Raw genomic sequence first — 23,448 nt, 5'->3', positions numbered from 1 at the left:
TAATATTGGTGGCCCCTTCTCCTTGCTTCTCAATTCCCTTTACACAATGACCAAGTCTAGGTTCTTTTCCCCCAACTCTATTCTCTCTCCTCTCCTACTATATCTTCCAATCCAACCAAACCAACTTCTCTCAACCTCCCTCTTCTTCTCTCAACCTCCTTAACTTCCCAAACAATCCCATCAACTCCCACAATTCCCATTTCATGAGGTCCAATAACAGACACTTCTTCTTCTAAACTTAACATTATTTTATCATTTAATATTCTCCAATTTTTCAAAACAATCCAGAATCAAACCAATGGAAACAGAGAAAATTCCGACGGGTTTCACCTACTTAGGCCGTAATTTCAGCGACCTTAACCTAAATGATAACTCTTCGTCTGCCTTTAGCGACTGCAATAGCGACAGGTCCGGCGAATTCTCGTCAGCTACATCCGAAAGCCGTCGCAAACTCTGGCTTTCCTGCGCTAGTGCCGCCGATGATTTCTCCGATGAAATAATTCCTCATTTGGTTTCCGACTTGGAATCTTCCTCAGTCGATGATCAAAAACAAGCTGCCATGGAAATTCGTCTTTTAGCTAAGAATAAACCTGAAAACCGCCTTAAAATTGCCAGAGCTGGTGCCATCAAACCGCTAATTTCTCTTCTAAATTCCTCCGACCTTCAGCTTCAAGAATACGGCGTAACAGCAATTTTGAATCTATCTCTTTGTGACGAGAATAAAGATCATATTACATCATCCGGTGCAATCAAACCGTTGGTTCGAGCCCTAAAAATTGGGACATCAACGGCGAGAGAAAACGCCGCGTGTGCGCTTCTTAGGCTATCACAGGTCGACGAGAACAAGTCATTGATCGGACGGTCAGGAGCAATTCCAGCTTTAGTAGATCTATTAGAAAACGGTGGAATTAGAGCTAAAAAGGATGCATCAACTGCACTTTACTCTTTATGTTCCGTAAAAGAAAACAAGATCAGGGCCGTTGAAGCGGGTATCATGAAACCGTTGATTGAATTGATGGCGGATTTTGGGTCCCACATGGTGGATAAATCGGCTTTTGTATTGAGCTTACTGGTGTCGTTGCCGGAGGCGAGATCAGCGTTGGTGGATGAGGAGGGGATTCCGGTATTGGTAGAAATAGTTGAGGTTGGGTCTCATAGACAAAAGGAGATTGCGGCCGCGATTTTGCTGCAATTATGTGAAGACAGTGTTGTGTATAGGACTATGGTGGCGCGTGAAGGTGCAATTCCGCCGTTGGTTGCCTTGTCTCAGTCGGGTACTAGCCGGGCCAAGAGGAAGGTTAGTTCTTGTTATCTATTTATTGCCTTACTATTTTATTGTTTCACATTTTAGATATTTGCTTAAATCAAATATGAGTGATGCAACTTGCCAAATTCAAATCAATTTTGTTATTATTATTGTTTTTTTTTTTTAATATGATTTTGCATTGTTAGTTTGTTACATATATTGTTTGTTGAAATGTAAACCATTTTTAAATTTTATCATTCATTCGATTAATTCTTAACCAGTTGAAAAAAACGGAAAATTAAAATAAATTTCTAGTTACAAATTTATAAGGGAGATTGTTTTGTTTTTGTGTAGTTGTGTATAGATAATACAAGAGTATTAGAATCTAGGAAGTAATATTTATTTGCCGCCCATTGCCGAAATTCTTAAATATATATAATGAGCTTATTGGTTTTTTTTTGAAGGAATTATATGTATTCAATCTTGGTATACTATCTCCGTTACATATTATTTACAACGATTTGACATAAAGTAGAGAGGAAAAATGTCTAATCGTTGTGTAACGGAGGTAATATTTATTGCTGGATGTTAAGAATGAACTATCTTTGAAAAAGTCCTAGATTTGGACCAGCAGTGTTTAGAGAATTTAATAAAGAAATGTACTTCACAAATTTTCGTTAAGGGTTGTTTTGTTTTGAAATTTTTTAAGTATTTGCTCATCAAATAATTGTTTGAAATATTTGCACGTCCTTATTGGATGATTATGTTGGTTGCCTTTTGAACTCTTGGTAGGTTTTACCGTTGCATTAAATTTCAATTTGTTAGACTTTTTCGGTACTTTGTACTTTAAGCTGAGCTGAAGTGAACTGTTTGAACCGAATTATTTATGAAAGGAGGAAATTAGAAACTGAAGTGAATTGAAATTAAGCCAAAGAAAGCAGGTCTCCAGTATCGATTTTTTTAGATTCTAAATAAGATGTCAATTCAATTGAACCAAAATTCTATGTATTTACTGAGCACAACTATTTTCAATCTAATTAGTACTGTAGTAGCTGGCGCATTTAGGTATGAATGTATGATTATCTGTTTCAATTTCAGACTATCATTATAATAGTTTTTATGTTAGAGATATTTGTTATTGGAAAATATATGTGTGATATATTTTCCGTAGATATTATTAAAGGAATAATATATTTAGATTTATTTTATGTTAAGATATTATTTAGTAAATATATCATCGTTGAAAAAGAAGAAACAAAAATTGAAGGAGGTATCACAAGAGAGCCGTTTTATTTATTTATTTATTTTTTAAAATATTGCGTCAAGCATAACGCTATTTTATTTCTTCATCTCCAAAGATGTGTTATGGTGGAGGAAGTCCACTCACATACTCCCCCCAAAAAAAAAATCTCCAAAAAAAAAAAAAATGCACATACACATGATACGTGTACCAACCCAAAAAGAATAAAAAATTAAAAAGTATTAATATTGCATAGCGGAAGCAAAATTTTGAATCCCACCGGTGGGTTTAACTTTCCAACCCACCGGCAGGGGGAAAATTTTTGTGAGCGGTCCCAAGATTTAACCTGCTCTTGATACCATGACAAATTAGAGAGAAATATAGAATAGAATGACTTTTGTATTGCTTGATTGTTATTTATCACTAATAGGTTGAGTATACAAAACATATCCTCATAAGATAGGAAACAATCTTCCCAAAAGATATACTATATATCCTAATGATATATTCATTAAATAATATCTTAACATAAAATAAACCTAATTATATTATTCCTTTAATAATATCTACGGCAAATATATCACACATATATTTTCCGATAACACATATCTCTAACACTTTACCTTTCAAAGTACAAAGTAATACCTTGTCAAAAAATAATAATAATAATAATAATAATAATAATAATAATAATAATAATAATAATAATAATAATAATAATAATAATAATACAATAACCATCTCTATTTTTTTTTTTTTGACACAATTTGATATTATCACTATTTTCAAAATTAAAATGAGTTCTTGTGGTTTGTATATCAATATGATTTTTGAATTCTAAATTTTTACAATTTTGGCCTTTTTTTTTTTAAATTTATTTTTGCGTATTACTCCGTAATAATGAAAGGCATTGATGCTGGAAATATACAATTATATACTGGGGTAAAGAGGAAAGACAAATAGTATTGTAAGAGCATCTCTAATGATTTAATTGTAAGGACTTGCCTGCAGTATTAAAAAAATTAACTATATGCTTATTAGAGAACAAAAAATGAAGCAACATGCTAACAATTGTAGCTCAAACAAACTACATGCCTGATCGAAAAATAGGACAAATAAACTCCACCCATATTGTAATATGTGTATAATTATTTATTTATTTTTTACAAACTAAAAGATGTAGCTTATCATTGGAACACTTTGTTACTAAAAAGTATTGTAGCATAAAAATTAATGTGGAAAAGCAAGCTACACAACATTGTATCTTGCCATTGAAGATGCTAACTTATTACCTCCGTTTTTTATTAGCTGACACGTTTTGACTTTTGCACTATTCACACACCTTCCCCTGATTATGTTTTGTGATTTATATGTAAGGAAAAATATAGTGAAGTGAGATCTTATTAGATTCGTCATAATGTATATTTTTTCAAAATATCAACATTTTATAGAGTTAAGTATAAAACTGGGTACTATCTTTTTGCATTTTTCACCTTTTGGGTACTCTATGTTTTTTTTTCACCTTTTAGGTACTCAAGTTAAGAAACTGGTGACTTAACCCAACATAAACCCACCGGAAAAGAACATAGTACCTTAGCTAATTAAATGCAAAAAAAACTCAATCCCTTCATTGAATTATTCATATATGACAATTATGAGGGGACTAAGTTTTTGCATTAAAACCTTTATAATATTGTTTTCATATAATAAAATTATTTCTCTTAAGTTTAAAAATCAAAATTCATACTAATTAACATGGATAATTGCACACACACTAAATAACGAGTGATTCAATTGGTATAAAACATTGCTTAGAAGCAGTAACTCCATGTCTCTTGTAACACTCATCTTTACAAGGAGCATCAAGTAGTTTATCATGATCGCAAACAGGTGTAATCCGTGGGAAATATTCCACACATTCTTTTCCTTCCACCATCATGTTCATGCTTGCTTTCTCTATACAAAATAATAATTTAACTAGTTTAAATTAAGTATCAATCAACGTTATTAAAGTCGGAATTCTATTTTTAATCGAAAGGGGCTTTTAGAATTGAAAGCTAACATGCATAATCAAGACATCATAGTCAAATATGATTGAATGTGTTTGTATAAAACTTAATACGGGTAACGTTTCAAAAAAAAAAAAAAAAAAACCTTAATACAAGTAAAAAATATATATATATATATAGTTGCTATATACTAGTATTATTTACTAAATAAGTTAGTAAACTTATAATGTTTTTGTCCATTTCAAAAAAAAAAATAAAAAAAAAACTTATAATGTTTTCGTTATTTAAGAAAAGTATGTAAAACCGGGAAATATCATAGGTCTTATATGAATAATTAAATCATACTCCGTAAGATTCAATGATTTGAATTGTGATTTCAATAATACATTAATGCAAAATAATATAGAAAAAAACCCATTATGAGGGGACCAGTTTTTTCATTTCCCATAGTCTTTTTTAAGTGGGTCCCACGTGTTAACCAAGGTACTCAGTTTTTAACTCACCTTTGGTTAACTTTTGGCTGAAAAATGCCTTTGAGTACCTAAAAGGTGAAAAATCTAAAAAGATAGTACCTACTTCTATACTTAACTCACATTTTATAATTTTTACTTATCGATAATTAAAGATATTAATGATTTAATTTGTACATTGTCAAATGAGATATTAATGACTTAATTTGTTCATTATCAAACGTGATTAAAAAAATGTGTCAAGTAAAAAGAAAATGATAGAAATATAATGATCCAAAAAAAAAAAAAAATAGAAGTATACTGAAAAAGAAGACAGAAAAGTAAGAAAGGAAAGCGACAGTCAGTAAATAAGTAGGAACTCTTGAGTCATGTTGGTGGAAATTTGAGGTGGAGGCTCTAGGATCACTACGCCGTTGTATTATTTGCTAGAAATACGGAGAAATCCTTGTCAGTTTTCACCAAATTTAAAAAGATTTCTTACCTACCATACAAATCCAAGCGGACGCCTATTTCATCACTCATCTCGCATTACTTTCTGGATTTAAAAGTAAACTCCTATTTACCTTTTTTTTTTTTTTTTTAAACGGAGATATTCTTACAATAATATTGACAATAATAAAAATTTATATATACTTATTACAATTAATAAACATTAGACTACGGACTAGTGTTTTAGTTTTATATGTTTGCAAGAAAACATGGTTAAGTTCCTCAAAAAAGAAAAGAAAATATAGTTATGATTGTAACAGTAATAAAAAAAGAAAAATTGACAAAACTAATCCCAACTTTGCCTCATTCGCCCAAAATAATCCCAATTTCGATTAATTTTTAATAATTCAAACTTTAGTATCAATTTGCTTTTAATAGTCCCAAGTGACTTCTAACCTGTTGAGCATGTAATTTTTTTAAAAAAAAGTTTAATGTACATGTGTGATGTGTCACTACATGATTGGTGAGAAAAAGTTAAAATTTCATTTGGTGCCTAATTAACTCTTAATTAATAATCTTAACTCCTATTTAAAAAAAAAAAAATCTAATTTCCTACCAAAAAAAAAAAAAAAAAAAAAAGCTAATAAAAAAAACCACAACACTACCAGCGCCACCACCGCCCCCAAACCCATCAATCGCATCGTCCCAGACTCGTTAACCGCACCACCCCAAGATCCACTCCCCTGCACGCCCCCGCCGTCGACCTTCCCACTAAACCACCAAAGACCCACCAGGAAACACGAAACCCCCTCCCTTACCCCCAAATTTTTTTTAAAAAACCTCTTTTTCGACGCTCAAATCGCCCATCGCTCCTCCCCCAACCCTCAAAACCTCTATTCGCTAAGGTTCCGAGGGTGGGAAAGGTGGAATTTGGGGATTTTTGCGATGGAAAAGGCTTTTTCTAGGGATTTCGAGGATGTGGGATTTTGGGGTTTTGGTGTGTTGGAAGGGAAGGCTGGTTGTTGCCGGCGCGTGGGAGGGGTGGGGGTCATGAGTTGCACGGGAGTGTGCTGCTGAAGGATGACTGCAGCTGCTGGGGTGGCTGGAGCTTCTTGGGAGGGGTGGTGGGTTTTAGTTGATTAATTGAAGTTTTTTTAATTTTAACTTTTGTTTTATTTATTACTTTTTTGTTTAGTTATCTTTTTTACCAATCCCGTTTTGACACGTGTTTGATAACTTGTCATAACAAGTTTTATAACCGGTTGGGACCATTAAAAACAAACTGATATTAAAGTTCGAATTATTAAAAAATAATTGAAAGCTGGGATAATTTTGGTCGAATGAGACAAAGTTTAGAATATTCTTGTCAATTTTTCGTAAAAAAAATATATATTGATATACAAACCACAAGCAATAGGCGAATTGCTTGTGGTTTGTATATTAACATATTGTAGTAGTAATGTGTCTTTTCTAATTCTGCTTGCTCCATAAGTTAGACCAACTTGCTTGACTAATTTTTGTTTTTCTCTTAATGTTTTTGTAGTCTTATACAATATGAAATAGATAGAACTCTAGAGAACGAAGGAAGTATACCATTAATTACGGCCTTAGTGATAAGTCAACCTATGAAATTTATTAGGTATAAATTTGTCAAGGTATGGGTTTATACATGGTTATAAATAGTGGGCATAATTCAAATTAAAATTCTTGTGATTTTTGCAAATCTTGGAGAGTGGACTAGTCACCATACTACACCTCTGCCGTAGCTTTGATCTCAAGTATTCCATATGGAAGGCACGTTTGATGCCATTTGTGAAATACTCCGTATTTATTTGCTTTTTCTTTTGGCCATCAAAAATTGTTCTCGTTTAAAAATAAATAATTTTAAAATAAGACTATTGACTACTCATGATACATAGGAATCTGGCTTACTTTCAAAAAAAAAAATTGTTTTTTTTTTTTTTTTTATTAATAGTGAAACATTGTAGATAGAGAACTAGGACCTTTATTGAGTGGTTGATATTTAACACGTGTTTTTCAATTATTTTGGGGAAAATTAGGGGTATCTCCTATTTACATAACTTTCCAAATTCCATTGTTCATTTGTTCTCGTCACCCCAACTTTCTACGGGGGCACAATGTTTTTGGTGAATTTTAAAAAATGATATTGTAATATTAAAAATTGATTAAAAAAAGATGATAACAAACCAAAAGAAATAGAAAAGTTCAATAAAAAAAAGTTGAATAAAAATAGTTGTATATGCTGTGAAGTATTATAAGATTGGAAGAGTTTTGTTAGTTAATAGTTAATAGAAAATTGTTTAATGTCGTGCTTGTATGATAGATGTAGAGGCAATTTTAGAAAGACGCATACGAAGGGTCAGCTTTTATTTAAGAATGAAGAGAGCAAGCTTCATATAAGGAACTTCCTCATTTGTGGCTCATTCACTTTTTTTTTTTTTTTTTTTTTTTTGAAAAATTTGTCAGAAAAAACCATTTAAAATGTCCACTTTATTTAAAACAACCTTTTAAATTTTTTTTTGCAATTTCAGACCACATTATAATTTTTTTTTATTAAAGACAACCAAATGTTACTTTCCGGCGTTGACTCTATTTTTCCCGATGTTGACTATGAGTGTGCGAGTCACGTGACCTCCTATATTGCTTAATACACCGTTTTTCCCTCCAATTAACCCCTATTAAAACCTCTGCTTCTCTTTCATCCCTATTTTAATACTGGTGAATTGAGGGAAAATTGGTGTATTAAGCAATATACAAGTTCATGTGCGTTGTACACTAGTGGTCAACATCGGGAAAAATAGAGTCAATGCCGGAAAGTAGCATTTGGTTGTCTTTGATAAAAAAAATTTATAATGTGGTCTGAAATTGCAAAAAAAAATTTAAAAGGTTGTTTTAAATAAAGTGGACACTTTAAAAGGTTGTTTCTGACAAATTTTCCTTTTTTTTTTGGCACCATACACCTATTTAAGAGTGTACACAACTTTTAAAGAGGATGATAGTATACTGAATTATGTTCTAAAACTAGAAGCTCGATTCGTTTCGCATCGTGTGGTTTTTTAGTTTTTACAGATTTTTGTATGTGGCTGGCCACATGGTGCGACAAGGGTTACTTGTAGGGTGTTACTGGTTTTGTCAGGGGTTACTTGTAGGGGTTACTTGTATGGGTGTTACTGGTTTTAGTCGGGGTTACTTATAGGGTGTTACTGTTTACTTGTAGGTGTTACTTGTATTCTGGGGTTACTGGTATGGGTGTTACTGGTTTTGGTCGAGGTTACTTGTAAGGTGTTACTGATTTTGTCAGGTTACTTATAGGGTTACTTGTATTCTAAGGTTATTTTGGGTGTTATTGGTTTTGATCAGGGGTTACTTGTAAGGTGTTACTGGTTTGGTATGAGATTTTGGTCTAGAGTTACTTGTAGGAGTTACTCAAAATACAAGTAACACATACAAGTAACCCCACGATACAAGTAACCTCATAATACAAGTAACATCTTACAAGTAACTCCATAATACAAGTAACCCTAAAATACAAGTAACCATGCCGCACCATGTGGCTTGCCGCACCGAAAAGCCTCTGTTTAGTTTTTATTTTTTATTTTTTTGTTATTCAAAATCATATGATATATGTCATACAATGAATTAAAAATTATTTAAACTTATTATGATTATGATAATTTTGAAAACTGACAAGAGAAAAGTGAAAACATCTTTTTTCTAGTATCCTATTTTTGGTTTATTTTTCAAAAAAATTAAAAATTAAAAACTAAAAAAATGCCAAACAAGCTATTCTTTATCAAATCATAACGTAAGGATTCATAGTATTTTAATTAGTTGGGTTTGTAAACTTATTGTTTTATACTCTTTGAGACAAATAATGATGCGAGTAATGTGACTTAGGGCTTGTTAGGTTGATGTAGGAAGTAAATTCCCATGGGAAATTCTAATTCATTGAAAATTACTTCCTTTATTAAAATTCGTAGGAATTACATAAATATGTTTGGTTGTCATGTGGGAATTTATAAATCATGGGAATTGTGAATGACCAAGGGATGGGTGGGTAAGTAACTTCCCACGTTTTGTGGGAAGTGAAAATTCCCATAAATTGTGACCTCCCCCATTTTTGCTTTTTAATATCAACCAAACAACATACCCAAAAGAAAATTCATAGGAATTTTGAGTGCCCATGAAAACTAAAGGCAACCAAACGAGCCCTTATTCTTCTAACGCTTCCGTTTGTGTTTTGTCCTACATTATAAATGGGGCAGCTTTTTTTTTTTAAATTCCATTTTATGATGGAAACTATTTTAATACTACCAACTTTTAATTGTATTTTTTACATTGTCACTTTTGGATTAGCTTGTTTAACTTGGTTTAATTTTTGGGAAAATTTATTACTATTGTACATTTGTACCCTCTTATTCCACAGTATTTACACATTTATATCCACCCTCTCTTTACTAATATCACGTTCTTTTCTCAGTCAATCACTTTTTCTTTCTTACTTGCACTTCCCACATCAATATACTCTTCAATTCATGTATACTCTTGAAAATAATACGCCTCAAGATTAGACATGAATATTGAACACTGCTACACCCGAGTTAGAGTATTGATTTCCTTATGAAAAATCACTAATAGACAATTAAAGACTTGTTTGGCATCAGTTTTGATTTTAAGTTTTCTGTTTTTTTTAAAACCAAAAACCATAAACAGGAAACAAGAAAAATGTGTTTCCACTTTTCTGTTGTCAGTTTTCAAAATTATCATAATTTTAACAAGTTTATATAATTTTTGATTCATTATGGGACACATATCCTATACTTTTAGAAAACAAAAAACCAAAAATCAGAAAATCATAATGGTGCCAAACGAACCCTAAGGATTTTGTTTAAGCAAAATATAAACTATTATTATACTTATATATAGTATTTATGAGGGAATAAAATTATACAGTACTTTCCATGTTTGCATAAACCATAATACTCATAATTATGAAAGAATAATTTCAATAGATCTAATGACCATTATTCTTAAATTTTTGTCAGGTATTTTGTTACAAATATTCATACAATTATTAAACTTTTCCAAGGAAAATCATTATGGACGGTTTTTAAAAAAAATTATGGAATACCAATTATAAAGTAACAAACTAACTATTAACAACTCAATTAATGTGATATGTCGGAGATTATTACAATATGCTATATAATGTAGTTTGGCATAACTACTTGACCAATCAACCTGTCTTCTTTTAAGCATAAATTATTGGGTGTCAATGTGAAATGAACCTTTCCACATCGAAGAGGTAGGGGACACTATTATTTAGCGAATATAATGTATCTATGAATGTTATCTTGCTGTTTTATTTTGGCTTTCCCTATTTGTTGGATGTTAGTTTTGTGACATAATATAATGCTGATGTTGCTGTTGATTGTGGGACAGGCGGAGACCTTGATTGAGCTTCTACGGCAACCAAGATCCGGCAACGCCGCTGCCAGAGACATTTGATTGTGTCAGTCCATTCTGTCCCACATGCCCTGCGTCCTCCGTACCCACCTTTTATATTCTCTTTTTTTACTATTATATTTCTCTCCTCTCCTCTCGGCCCCCCCTTTTTAACGTGTTCGTGGCAGAGAGAGTGTGTGCGTGTATGTGTGTGTCTACCCGATGCCATAAATAGGGACTTAACCTCCTTTTACCGAGGGGTCCTGTTTTCTAATCAGGTGATGGGAACTTGTCAAAAAGGAGTCTAGCTAGGGTTTGTGCTCAAATGCGCGAAGTATATACCCTTGTAAAAGTTATTTTGGATCGTGGAAGTATTATATATATAAATCAATAGCTTGTCTCTTAGAAGGGGCGAGATTAGAAAAAAGAAGAAAATGAATACTATAGAAGAAAGAGAGTTTAGTGGAAAGAAAAAAAAAAAATTACAGTGTAAATAGTTTGATTTCAGGTTTGTAAAGAGAAACAAATGAGCAAAGAAATTATGAGAGATGTTGGAGTCTCCTTTTCTTTAACTTAATTTGGGTTTATTAATGTTTCCTATGTTGGGTAACATGTTTGTTTTATTAAATGAATGGGTGTTTCAATTTGGCATTTCCATTAAAAAAAGTTGGCAGCTTCCCGCAACTAGTAGCCTTTTTTAAATAATCTCCCTAATCCCCCTTAGCTATAGACAAGGGAAGATTAGGTACTTCCATCATTTGTTAATTAAAAGCAAATGTTATCAGATAACAAAGTACTGTCTGCCTTTATAATGAGATTAACTTGCAGAAAAGGAACTTTATTAATGTTGGCTTTATCACTAATTTTTTCTTTTAGCCTTTTTTTTTTGTCCAAAAAAAAAAAAAAAAAAAAAATGACTTTTGCTACGAATTTTTTTTTTTTTTTTTTGGACAAAGAGAACTACCAAAAAGACAAAGCTTAAAAAGTAAAATAAAGCAAATCTCTACGCCTTGCTGCTCTAGCAAGCGGATGAGGATCAGCCACCTGAAACCTTTCAAATATGACAAGTAGAAAAGGAAGAGACAAACTCCCGGATTCCCTGAACGAGCCAGATCACCGAAATATCAGTAGAACCAAGACCCATAAGTAGCCGCGGAATAATTGCCTTGATCCCAGGCACCATAAAAAAGACAAAAAGACTGGAGAGCATGCCTAAGGCCAAAAAGACAAGCTTGCAATTCTGAGTGGAGCGCAGAAGCAGCCATACAAGCCCTGGCCCACCTCCAATAGACTGGAAGGAAAAGGTATCCCAAAAACACCACCCTATTCCTGCATTATAATTGCCTTGATCCCAGGCACCATCAAAGTGCATAATAACTATGTCAGGCACATTGGGATTACCCCGCAAAACCTGACTCACAAAAGGGTAAGAAAAGCCCAGGGGAATATCATTAAGGGAATCAGAAAAATCACGAGCCTTACCACTTTTGTCCCACCAGTCCCGGGCGATATGCAAAATGGAATCAGGAGAGTAGACTGTTGATCTAAACCTAGCACTATTCCTGGTAAGCCAAATGGCCCAACAAATCCCAAAGAAACGATCTAAAGTAGACCAATTCTTTGTTGTCACATATCTAGAGATGACAGCCGAAAACCAGACTAGAAAAGGAAGAGGAGCCTCAAGCTTAGGAAGAGACTCCCAAGAAAAGGAATCCCATAAACGGCGGGAAAGAGGGCAATCCCGAAAAAGGTAACCCACCGACTCCGAAGAAACATGGCAAAAAACACAAGTGGAATTAATGGGAATACCTTTCAATTTCAGAAGGTCTGCCACAGAAAGAGCATTATATAAAACCTTCCAAGCTAGCATTTTCCATTTAGGAAGGATAGGCAAACCCCAAAAACGTTTCCAGCACCACGAAGCAGGCGAAGAGTGTAGGAGATTGAAATGCTGAATAAGAAACCCAGTGTAAGCAGTTTTAGTCAAGAAAGACCCATCCCGGGTGTACTTCCAGTAAACAAAATCGTCAATGTTCCGTGCGGGCGTTCCAAACCAAGAATCGCCGAAGCAACAGAATTAGGGAACAAATGACGAATCAAAGAAGTATTCCAAGCGCCAGAATCAGGTAAAAGTAGATCAAAAACCATCAAAGGACGAGTCTCTTCAGGAATACAATCCTTAAAACAACCTTAACCTTAGGATCCCAACTGTTCTGTAAAATGCTGACTTTATCACCCGACCCAATCTTCCAAGCTAGCCCCGAAGATAAAGCTAACCCTCCCTCCTGTAGACCACAGCTGCCCCAAGAAGGATGAGGACAGGTAACAGAAGGTCTTGAAGACAATAAAGTATGATACTTAGCTCTGAGAACCCGAGGTGCAAAAAGATGGGGGTTAAGTCGTAGACGCCAAGCTTGCTTAGCAAGCAAGGCCAGATTAAAGGACCGCAGATGACGAATACCCAAACCCCCTAAACCCTTCAGAAGGTACATCAATGCAGGAGAAGTCAAAGCCAGACCCCTAGAATCTTTGTTCGATTTCCACCAAAACCGAGTAAGAAGAGAATCAACTCGATCACAAATAGTCGCAGGAACCTTAAAAACAGAAAGAACATGGTTGAAAGAAGCAACCAGAACCGAATTAATAATTACCAGTTTTGCAGCCGTCGATAAGTGTAGAGAAGCAAAAGAAGAAAGCTTACGAACCACCTTGTCAATCATAAACTAAAAGTCTTTACATTTCGCACGGCCCAAATCCACAGGAAGACCTAAGTACTCACCAATAGAAGGACGTCACTGCATTATGAGGCTAGCAGATAAATAGTCTCGGAAATCCGCAGGAGTGTTGGAACTGAAACTGACAAAGGACTTTTGTATATTAATCATCTGTCCCGAGACCGAGCAGAACTCATTTGTGACCGAAAGAATTCGGTCACATGCTGAAGGAGAAACTTTAAAAAATAACAACGCATCATCTGCAAAGAAAAGATGAGAAACAGAAGGGGCCCTCCGGGACACACGTAAACCCTGGAACAAGCCTTTCTTTTCATCTTAACGAAGCATCAAAGAGAAAACTTCCATACATAAGACAAAAAAGTAAGGAGATAGCGGGTGTCCTTGACGCAGACCACATTTAGGAAGAAAAGCCTGAGAAAGAGAGCCATTAACCAGGATTTGGTAAGAGACCGTCGTAACACATTGCTGCAAGATATGGACCCTGTAGGGAGGAAAACCAAATCGACGGAGAACATCTATACACACCTAAATGTGTCTCCCCAAAACCAAATCCTGATGAGGATGTTTTTAATTTATTAAAATATCTCTTCTTTCTGTTTTTGAAAATATTTCTTTCTTACCCTACTTTTGAAAAACGTGAATTCTAGTTTAGTTTAATCCATGATATGGGTCCAATAATGGTGTAGTTGGATGGGGCTTGAAAAGACCTTTCCAACGATATATTATAAGCCCAATTTCGATGAATAATGAGGAAGTTATGACCAAAATACTAAACTGTGCTCGAACCGGATCTTACCTACGGCCCAATGATCATGTGGAGGGTCCAAAGGTCTAATCCTATTCTTAAACTAATTAGGATTAATTAGAAGCTTCTATAAGTTTCTAAAAGATCTTAATTATCTTTTTTGAAAAGATAAAATTAAAGAATTTGAGTTAAATAAAACTTTCCTTTTTCTTAAATTCTAATTCTATTCGAATTTAAAGATGTTCAAAGACAGTCATATTTTATTTTTGTGCCTCATAATCTTTATCCAAATTTTATATGGTTGTATAGATCTTGATATTATCTTTCCAATGATATATTATAATATTAAATCCGAGCTATAACGAAAAAGATATGAATGAGATATGAAACTCTACTCAAAACTGACACCGTTCTACTATTTCGGCCATATCTTTTTATCTACAAAATATTTTAATATGATTTTGATTGTGTTGAAAAGTAGACTTAAAGAGCTTTCCAACGACATATTATATGCCTTATTTGGACTTCTGTATCAAAAGATATGATAAAAATAAAATCCGCAAAAACTGCTGTCCATCGAGTTCTATTTCGATTCGAATTCGGATTCTTTTCTTTATTTTTCGACTCTCTTTTTTCCTATAAATAGAGGTCATATCTCCATTTTTTCAATCATCAACTCTAATCAAGAATTTCTTGATTCTCTCTCTCTTTCTATCCCAGCCTTTTACAAACACAATTCCTCATACATTAGCACTAGACACACCTAGCCAAGTTCGAAGTTGTCTTCGCCCTAGACGTGAAAAATTTTAATTTCTGAGGGTTTGGTCCCAAATCTCTATTTCAATTATTTAATTTAATTGTTGTTTATTATTTTCCTTGAAGTTACTAACGTGTGTATTTTGTTATTAGAAAGAGATACGAAGCATCCAAGTAAGTACTTTAATTGATTTATTGTTGTTATGATATAGAAATCATGTCTAGGTTGTTATTTTGAATCCTAGTATCACGTTAGGATGTTTTTTCTTAATTTGATGTTTAGAATGACAACAATAAGTTCCTAGTATCATGTTTAGGGTAAAGAATAAGTTCCCTAAATCAAGTATGATTTCTATGATGTCTTTGATTTTCTTTCCTAATAGCATGTTAGTATCATGTTAGGGCTAAAGCTTTGATTTTTATTGTTTAGTGACATGCTAGGGTTTATTATTAATCTTGTTAGTATCATGCCTAGGATCTTGCTATTATTATGCTTTAACATGTTAATTATGATTTTGATTATTTTGGTTATAATTATGATTATTATGATTATTATTATGTTGCATGATATATTTATTGTTATTGCTTGATCACACCTTTTATGCATGTTTAAAGGGAATTTGTACTTGTAATCACGCTTAATAAGATAATTAATAATCTTGTTTAGGGTTAATTTGATTATAATTCAAGTGATCGCCAATAATAGATTTATTTGTGCATTAATATTCAACCAACATAGATAAACAGGTTTAGGGTTAATCCTAATGATTGTATGTTAGTCAGAAAGCGCACATGAATACGATCAGAATAAAGTAGAGGTCTATTATTAGGGCAGGTTCAATCTCTTTTAGGTTGGATTTATACTTTCATCCCCGAACTACCAGTCATGGTTCCAGAACTATTGGAGTTAACGATCTCCTGGATCGTTAAAGGGTGTAACATTCACCTCGTGAATGGTTTACAAGTTCCTAAAACTTGTTGGCGACTCTTTTGCTCTATCTTCTTTCCCTTTGGACGCCACCGTACTTTAGTGTATGATCACAGTGGGGGTTCAAGTTTGGGGTAATGCTTGAAATATTCCCTACAACATCCGATAAGAAATCCCTGTTAACCCTATCATAAGCTTTGGTCATGTCAAGTTTCAAGGCAGCCGAACACAGCCTGGAAGAGGAGTTGGACATGTACGAAAGCAACTCATGAGCCAAGAGACCATTATCCGCCATTAATCTTCCTGGAACAAAGGCATTTTGATATTCCGAAATCAAGGATGGTAAAACACGGCGCAGCCGAGTCGTAAGACACTTCGCAATACATTTGTAAAGTACATTACACAACCTAATTGGTCGGAATTGGGACGGAGATTCTGGATGACCAATCTTCGGAAGAAGAACCAAAAGGGTACGATTCCACTCCTTTAATAAGTATCCATGAGCAAAGAAGAACCTGACAGCCTTAATGATCTCAGAACCTACCACCGCCTAGTGAGACTTGAAAAAACCAGAAGTAAACCTATCTGGATTCGGTGATTTATCTGAACCAATATGGAACATAACATCCTTAATTTCCAATGAAGAAAAAGGAGTCATTAGAAACTGATAATCTGCATGTGATAGAGTAGGAATTTCCAATTCCTCCCAGTTAACAGGACTAGGAATAGGAGAAGTATCCTGACAATTATAGAGTAAAGAGAAATGCCTAAATAAGAGTTCAGAAATTTTTTGTTGATCTGAGACCCAAGTACCGTTGTTGTCCTTTAAACTCATGATCTTGTTCCGACGTCGACGAGCTTGAACAAAACGGAAAAGAAGACCTGAATGAGATTCTCCTAAAGCATCCCAACGAGTCTTACACCTTTGTTTCCAGAACAAGAAAGCAGCCTGTGCCCGAGACAACCGATCCTCTCGAACCAGTAAAAGATCACCTCGAGCTTGATCATTCTGCAAATCAGAAGAACCTGAACTCAACGAACTGTAAAGATCCTGCCAATCAATACCCATTTTTTCTTATTCGAGACACACCAATGTAACAAACATTGCTTAACACTCTCCAGTTTACGAGAAATGGAGAAAATCTGGGACCCCAAGTGGGAGGTCCGCCACTGAGACTGGACCAAAACGAAAACTTCTTTTAAGCCCAAACACCAGTTTTCAATCTTATACGGACGCTTCTTGAAATTAGGTAGACCCGATTCCCAAAAATAATAGCAGCATGATCCGAGAACAGTATCGGTTGATGGTAAATTGAAGCCTCGGGATGTCGATCCATCCAGGAAGAAGTAGCAAGCCCTTTATCTAGCCTCTCAAAGGTAGGATTTAGGACTTGGCCATTAGTCCAAGTAAAGTGAGGACCAAAGAAAGAAATATCCATTAATTGCGAATTAAGTTTCCATTCTATAAAATCATGTCGTCCAGGAATTACAAAAGAGCCTCCCACTTTATCACTAAAATACTCAACTTGGTTAAAATCCCCTAAAATAACTGCATTTGGAACTTCAATTAAAATTGAAGAAATTTCCTCCCAAACCGAACTACGAAAAGAAATATGAGGCGAACCATACACAAATATGATATATTTTATTACTTGGCCAGGAACTTCCTCTTTGCAAAAAATAACATGAGAATAAATTGAGATAGGCCTAACAACTACGGGAGCAAACCAAAAAACTACAAATCCCCCACTAAGGCCTAAAGCATCCACTCCACAGAAACCATCAAAGTTAACTAAGGATAACTTATTCATAGCTACATTTACAGAAACTAAGGTTTCCATCAGAAACATAATATCTACATCAAAAGAGCGGACTAGGGAAGCGACATATGGAACTTTAAGGGAGTCCGCCGTACCAAGACCCCTACAATTCCACGCTGCTATGTTCATATCTGACCTGGTGGCTCGTTTTGGGCAACCACCATGCCCTCAGACCCCTGCGGGGTAGAACCAGAAGATGAAGAGCCTTCATCGCTGCATTTACGCTTCTTAAAAGGCTTTAGAAAGGAGAGGCAAGTAGACCCCGCATCTGAAATTGGAGGTTGAACCATAGGAGATGCCGGAGTAGAAGAACGACGCTTACACGGGCACACTACCTTAACCCATTTCCAAACTTTATCTCCTTTCTTGCTCAATTTCAAGGTAAGCGGCTTCGTCCCCTGTCCAATATCCTGAATGGGGGGAGTTGAAGGAGCAGACGCCGGGGAACCCGGAGAAGGAGGCACTGACGCTGGCGGGGAACACTCCATAGGAGTTAGTTCATCATTCTCAAGACCCGAAACATCACTTGGAATTTGATAGTCATGAAGCAGAAGAGATGTAGCCTGAGAATCTTGAGAAAATGCGAATCCATCAGTTGAGGAATCATCCAAATAACCGGAGTCCTCCGAATTATACGTTGGGAAAGAGGCTGCCAATGACAGCGACGGTGAAGGAATAGACATCGGAGTAGCTTCCGGTTGAGGAGATAGAGTAGACTAGAGCCAGTTACTAGGACCCGCCCCAAAAGGATCCGGGAAAACCGACCCCGAGGGGCCCAGAAGGGGAGGCGAAATCCGGCTCACTGCCACGACGGTAAAACAGAGGTTCCATAAACCTTGTACGGGTCAGATCACAAGCTGATCCAGTTTTTTTTTTATTTTATATATATATATATATATATATATATATATATATATATATATATTTGCTACGAAAGTTGAAAGAGACAAATGGTTAAAAATGAAATTTGTCAAAAATAAGGAAATTTTGTGGAGAAGTATCAATTAAAGCACGTGTGGGAAACAACTACTTTTATTTATTTATTTTTTTTTATAAAAGAACTAGTCCAAAGTTGTAAAAAGTTTAACTACCACTATCACTCTAATAATCTATAACTATACTAAAACAGAGGGCACTCGGAAAAGAAGCTCCACGTGTCACCTTCACAAACCATATTTTCCCGCTCTTTTTCCGCTATCTTAAATAAAGAAATTATTCACTTAATAATCAAAGACATTCTATTTTCTTTAAATATTACGCATAATATATATATATTATTTACTTGGCAAAATTGGTACGTCAATCTATACTTGGCAAATAATCTCTAAAAGTTTATGATTCTATCTTATTACATGTATGTGAAAAGGCAGAGAATCACAAAATAATATTCATTCAAAATAATATAGTAGAATATGTGGAATATATTAAGTAAAATAATATAGTAGAATATGTGAAATATATTAAGAATATTCACAAAGATTGTATAGTAAGAATCATATGTTACGAAATATAGTAAGAATCATATAGATTTTGAAGTAATAATATTTGCAAAATATATTAAGAATCATATGTTACGAATATAATGGAATATGTGGAATATAGTTAATTTGTGATTTGACAAATCATTTTTATGAACAATATTTTTACTTTATTCTACAATTAACGAATCTCCTTACTTAGTTATTTTAGTAAAATCTCAACATTCCACTATCATATAGTTGGTTGATTATTTAATAAAATATAGTGTTGACATAGTTACCATCCTTACCTTCCTTAAATTAATCGACACTATATTTGAGTGTAAAAAAACATATAAATATACACTTATCATTCTAATTGATATACAAGAACCAAAAGTTTGTATTTTATATCATTAAATTCTAAATGGCGTACACCATGTTGAATGATATAACCTCTCTTAAAGAAAACTGGAAGACCAAAGTTAGGATTGTGAGAGTTTGGTATGTTCCAGACTACAATAAACCTGAAAAAACTGGTTCAGTTGATTTCGTTTTGGTTGATGAAAATGTACAATGTTATTTTTATTGTTTCGTTATTTATTCAAACTACAAATGCATGCGTTCTATTTATTTATGTACATAACAATTACTACAATTTTTATCACAGGGATCAAAGATGCAAGCCAGTATCAAACAAACACTTATTCAGCGATTTGAAAAACTTGTGAAAGAAGGCTCAACTTGCATCATTTCTAACTTTGGAGTAGGAAAAAATTATGGAAAGTATAGAGCAACTTGTTATACATATAAAATCAATTTTTTTATAGGACTTCAATCAAAGATTGCGAAGAAGTTGGGCTCTCCTTACACGGATTAGATTTAGTCCCTTTTCATAAAATACTTGAAAAACAGTTAAATGACATTTATTTAGTCGATAAATCTCATGTTACCTTTTAAATGACACGTATTTTGTCCCTTTTAATTTCTGTTTGTTTAGAAATTTAATTTTTTAAAATTAATATATTTTATGGTGTCTTTTAGATGTAATCGGAACGATTACAGGAATAGGTGAGATGATAGATGAGTCGAAAGGTTCTACACCAAATTTAAAGCTGCCACTTGAGATAGAAGATCAACAGTGACATAATTTATTGTATATAATATTTTGTACAAAAAAATTAAATTTTTCTTAAATTTATTGTTTTCTTCAATACTATTGATAGGAAGAACAAATTGAAAACTACTTTATGGGGCAAGTATGCTGAACAAGTGTCAAATTTTGTAAAAGATGACATTCAAGGACACGTCGTTATCATAATACAATTTTCTATGATTAAGATCTTTAGAGGTAATTCTATTTTATTTCAAATTATGTTTTTAAAATTGATATAATTGAATATTGATAAGTTTTGTTATTTAGATGAAGTTACTCTACAAAATTCACTTTTTGCAACAAAGATATTCCTTAATGAAGACATATCCGAAGTGCGTGATTTTAGGAGCAGGTATAACAAATCACTAAGTTAATTTTATTAAATATGTGTATATTGCCAACTAACTAACATATATCTAACTGATAATTTTTTTTTACTGGTGTTAGCATTATAGGTGGAGATGATTCTCATTCACAAAATATAACTCAGTTGCCAAGTCAAATATCACATTCTTTGTCCGATGAATTTATGATAATGTCTGAACGCAAGCAATTGGACGAGATATGTGAGACTAATAAAGTAAGTTAATTTAATAATTATGTGTGTATATAAATAATTAAATATTAACATAATTTATAGAATTTTTTTCTGAATAAAAATAACGCATATATAGTTTAGTTATTTTATAGATAGAATACAGTTTAACAAATATTCTACTAGAATGTGTTCTTTTATTAATATATTGTATAAGATTTTTTTTTTATTTATCCAATCACACAGGTCGTAATAAATACGGGATAATTAAATATTGCGAGATATTCCCTTTGATATATAATTATAGATTTTTCACTACACTTTTTTTTTTTAAAAAAAAGAGATACATCTTTACAAAAAAAAAAAATCTAATTAATTAATATACTATATGGATTTTACAGGAATGTTATTTTGTGACATTTGCTACCATCGTTAGTATAGAATCTGATACCGCATGGTACTATAGTTCTTGCAAATAATGTAACAAAAAGGTTGATTATGAAGGAGGTGGAAGATGATATTGGTGCCAAAAATGTGACGCACATGTGAAATCTGCTCCACCAAGGTACTTTTTCAAAAAATAGTACATGATTATATGAAATATTTAAATGCTTCATACTTTGCAATATTTACAATTCTATTCATGTAGGTACAAAGTGACTGTGACGGTGGAAAATGATAGCGGAATAGCAACTTTTGTCATGTTTGATCGTGAAATATTTCAAATTCTTCAAATATCAGCTACAAATTTGAAGGATAAGCTGTCAAAGGTATTTAAAAATATGAGTATAACATTTGAGTTTTAATACTCATATTGGACTATCCAACCCTTCCTTGTCCAACCATTCTAATACAATTTCTTTTTATGCAGGAAGGTAAAAATGATTCATATCCAAAAGAACTTGATTTACTTTTGAACAAAAATTTTTTGTTCAAGGTCCAAATTTCGAAGTACAATCTCGAAAAAATTGGGATAAGTAATGTTTGGGTCCAATTAAGTCTAATTGGGCATAGTCATTAAATGATCCAATTAAAAGCCCAAGGTCAAGGTTCAACTCTCCAATTGTGCTAAAGTCAAGATCAGTCCACAAGACATGTCAATTGGGCCACGGCCCACATTCTCCATATGTGCAAAGGTATAAAAGCCATCAATATGATCTTTGTAAGCATATACACACAAAGCCTCAATCAATTAATACTCTTGCATAGCTTTCTCTCTCTACACATTGTACTGACTTTAGCATCGGAGGGGCCTTCCTCGGCAACACCCCCGAGGCTAGTTTACGTGTGTTCGCTGTGCAGGAAACCTTCGGCCCAACATCACTTGGACCGAATTCAGTCTTCACCATTTCAACGGGCCTTCGGCAAGGCCCCATTGTTTTCACCCGAAACAATTTGGCGCCGTCTGTGGGGAAGACTTTCAAAAATCTTTAAGCCAAATCTCTAATCAAAATCATCTTGCAATCATCTTAGTGGCAATGGCTAAGAACCGCAAGAGCAGAAGCCTCCGTCAAGGAGCGGGCGAAAAGCCTAAAACTCCTACACCATCACCCTCACCGGACAGGAACTCTCCCAAGGGTGCCAGTCCGGGGGGAGGATCAGACAGGGAGGATTCCCTTTCTCCCATAATTCACAACTCTCATCATAGGCCGAGTCCCTCTCGGTCTAGCAGAGGTCAGTCCGATCATAGGACTCACTCCGTGCCCCAAAGCCAACCATTGACCGTCCGCTCTCATTCCCACACTCAGCCGAGGACCCCTTTGACGGGGCCCAGCTCGGAGGAGGTGGCGAGAGCGCTGGCAGTGCTCATGGAGGCAATGAGGGCACAAAACATGCCTCCACCTCGTGATCGAGCTCCTCCGCATACCCGACATCAGCGGAGGAAGCTAGACCATGATGGTGGGAAACCTTCTTCCTTCCGGGAACTGGAAAAGTGGGAAGAGGATACCTGGCGAACTGAAAGAGAAAGGAAAAAGAACCCTCAATTTTTCTCGCGATCCTCAACCTCCCGGCCAGAAACGCATAAGAGCAGCAGCTCAACTTCTCGGCCAGAATCTGCTCGCCGAGAACAACCTGTGACTGTTCGCCGAAGCGCTCTCGATCGACTCGGCGACAAGGAACCGAGCGTGCACAGTCGCCTCTCGTTCCCTGCAGCCGAGACCCAAACTTCCCAGCCAGGGACGAAAACCGCTCCTACCTCTCTAAGAGGGCGGAGCGCGGTCCCTTCGGCCAGGAACAAGGGCAAGGCCGTAATGCTACCCACCAGTTCCCCGTTCGAGCAATGGATACTGGAAGAGCACGTGCCCACGGTTAAAATACCGTCGCACATCACATATGATGGGACTTCGGATCCGAAGGACCACATTGCCTCGTATGAGGCTCACATGCATCTTTGCCCCAGGTCCGAAGCGACTTGGTGCAAATATTTCCCAACCACTCTCAAGGGGGTCGTGCAA

The 23,448-nt window shown here is 34.7% G+C and overlaps 4 protein-coding genes across 4 annotated transcripts; 2 read left to right on the top strand and 2 right to left on the bottom strand.

Moving 5' to 3' along the window:
* Window positions 1–75: 75 nt before the first annotated feature.
* On the top strand, window positions 76–11,504 carry LOC145638953 (U-box domain-containing protein 14-like). The gene is made up of 2 exons (XM_081690033.1): window positions 76–1,297; window positions 10,858–11,504. Exons 1-2 carry the CDS (start codon window positions 299–301, stop codon window positions 10,921–10,923), a joined length of 1,065 nt encoding a protein of 354 aa, XP_081546159.1. The 5' UTR covers window positions 76–298; the 3' UTR covers window positions 10,924–11,504.
* Window positions 11,505–11,914: 410 nt separating this feature from the next.
* Window positions 11,915–17,093, bottom strand: LOC145640079 (uncharacterized). Its single transcript, XM_081691391.1, has 4 exons — window positions 16,595–17,093; window positions 16,182–16,327; window positions 13,050–13,454; window positions 11,915–12,811 (listed from the first exon to the last, which is right to left on the bottom strand). The coding sequence occupies exons 1-4, from the start codon at window positions 17,091–17,093 to the stop codon at window positions 11,915–11,917; spliced, it is 1,947 nt and encodes a 648-aa protein (XP_081547517.1).
* Window positions 17,094–17,223: 130 nt separating this feature from the next.
* Window positions 17,224–17,973, bottom strand: LOC145640078 (uncharacterized). The gene has a single exon (XM_081691390.1). The coding sequence runs from the start codon at window positions 17,971–17,973 to the stop codon at window positions 17,224–17,226; it is 750 nt and encodes a 249-aa protein (XP_081547516.1).
* Window positions 17,974–19,728: 1,755 nt separating this feature from the next.
* Window positions 19,729–22,013, top strand: LOC145640077 (uncharacterized). Its single transcript, XM_081691388.1, has 9 exons — window positions 19,729–19,872; window positions 19,972–20,101; window positions 20,346–20,442; window positions 20,528–20,652; window positions 20,725–20,809; window positions 20,905–21,037; window positions 21,394–21,449; window positions 21,642–21,762; window positions 21,864–22,013. The coding sequence occupies exons 1-9, from the start codon at window positions 19,729–19,731 to the stop codon at window positions 22,011–22,013; spliced, it is 1,041 nt and encodes a 346-aa protein (XP_081547514.1).
* The last annotated feature ends 1,435 nt before the right edge of the window (window positions 22,014–23,448 follow it).

Source organism: Chenopodium album, chromosome 7 (assembly GCF_948465745.1).
Source record: "Chenopodium album chromosome 7, dcCheAlbu1.1, whole genome shotgun sequence".
NCBI classification, from domain to species: Eukaryota; Viridiplantae; Streptophyta; class Magnoliopsida; order Caryophyllales; family Amaranthaceae; genus Chenopodium; species Chenopodium album.
Note: the sequence above shows the minus strand (reverse complement) of the source record. Positions and strands in the feature narration are given on the sequence as shown.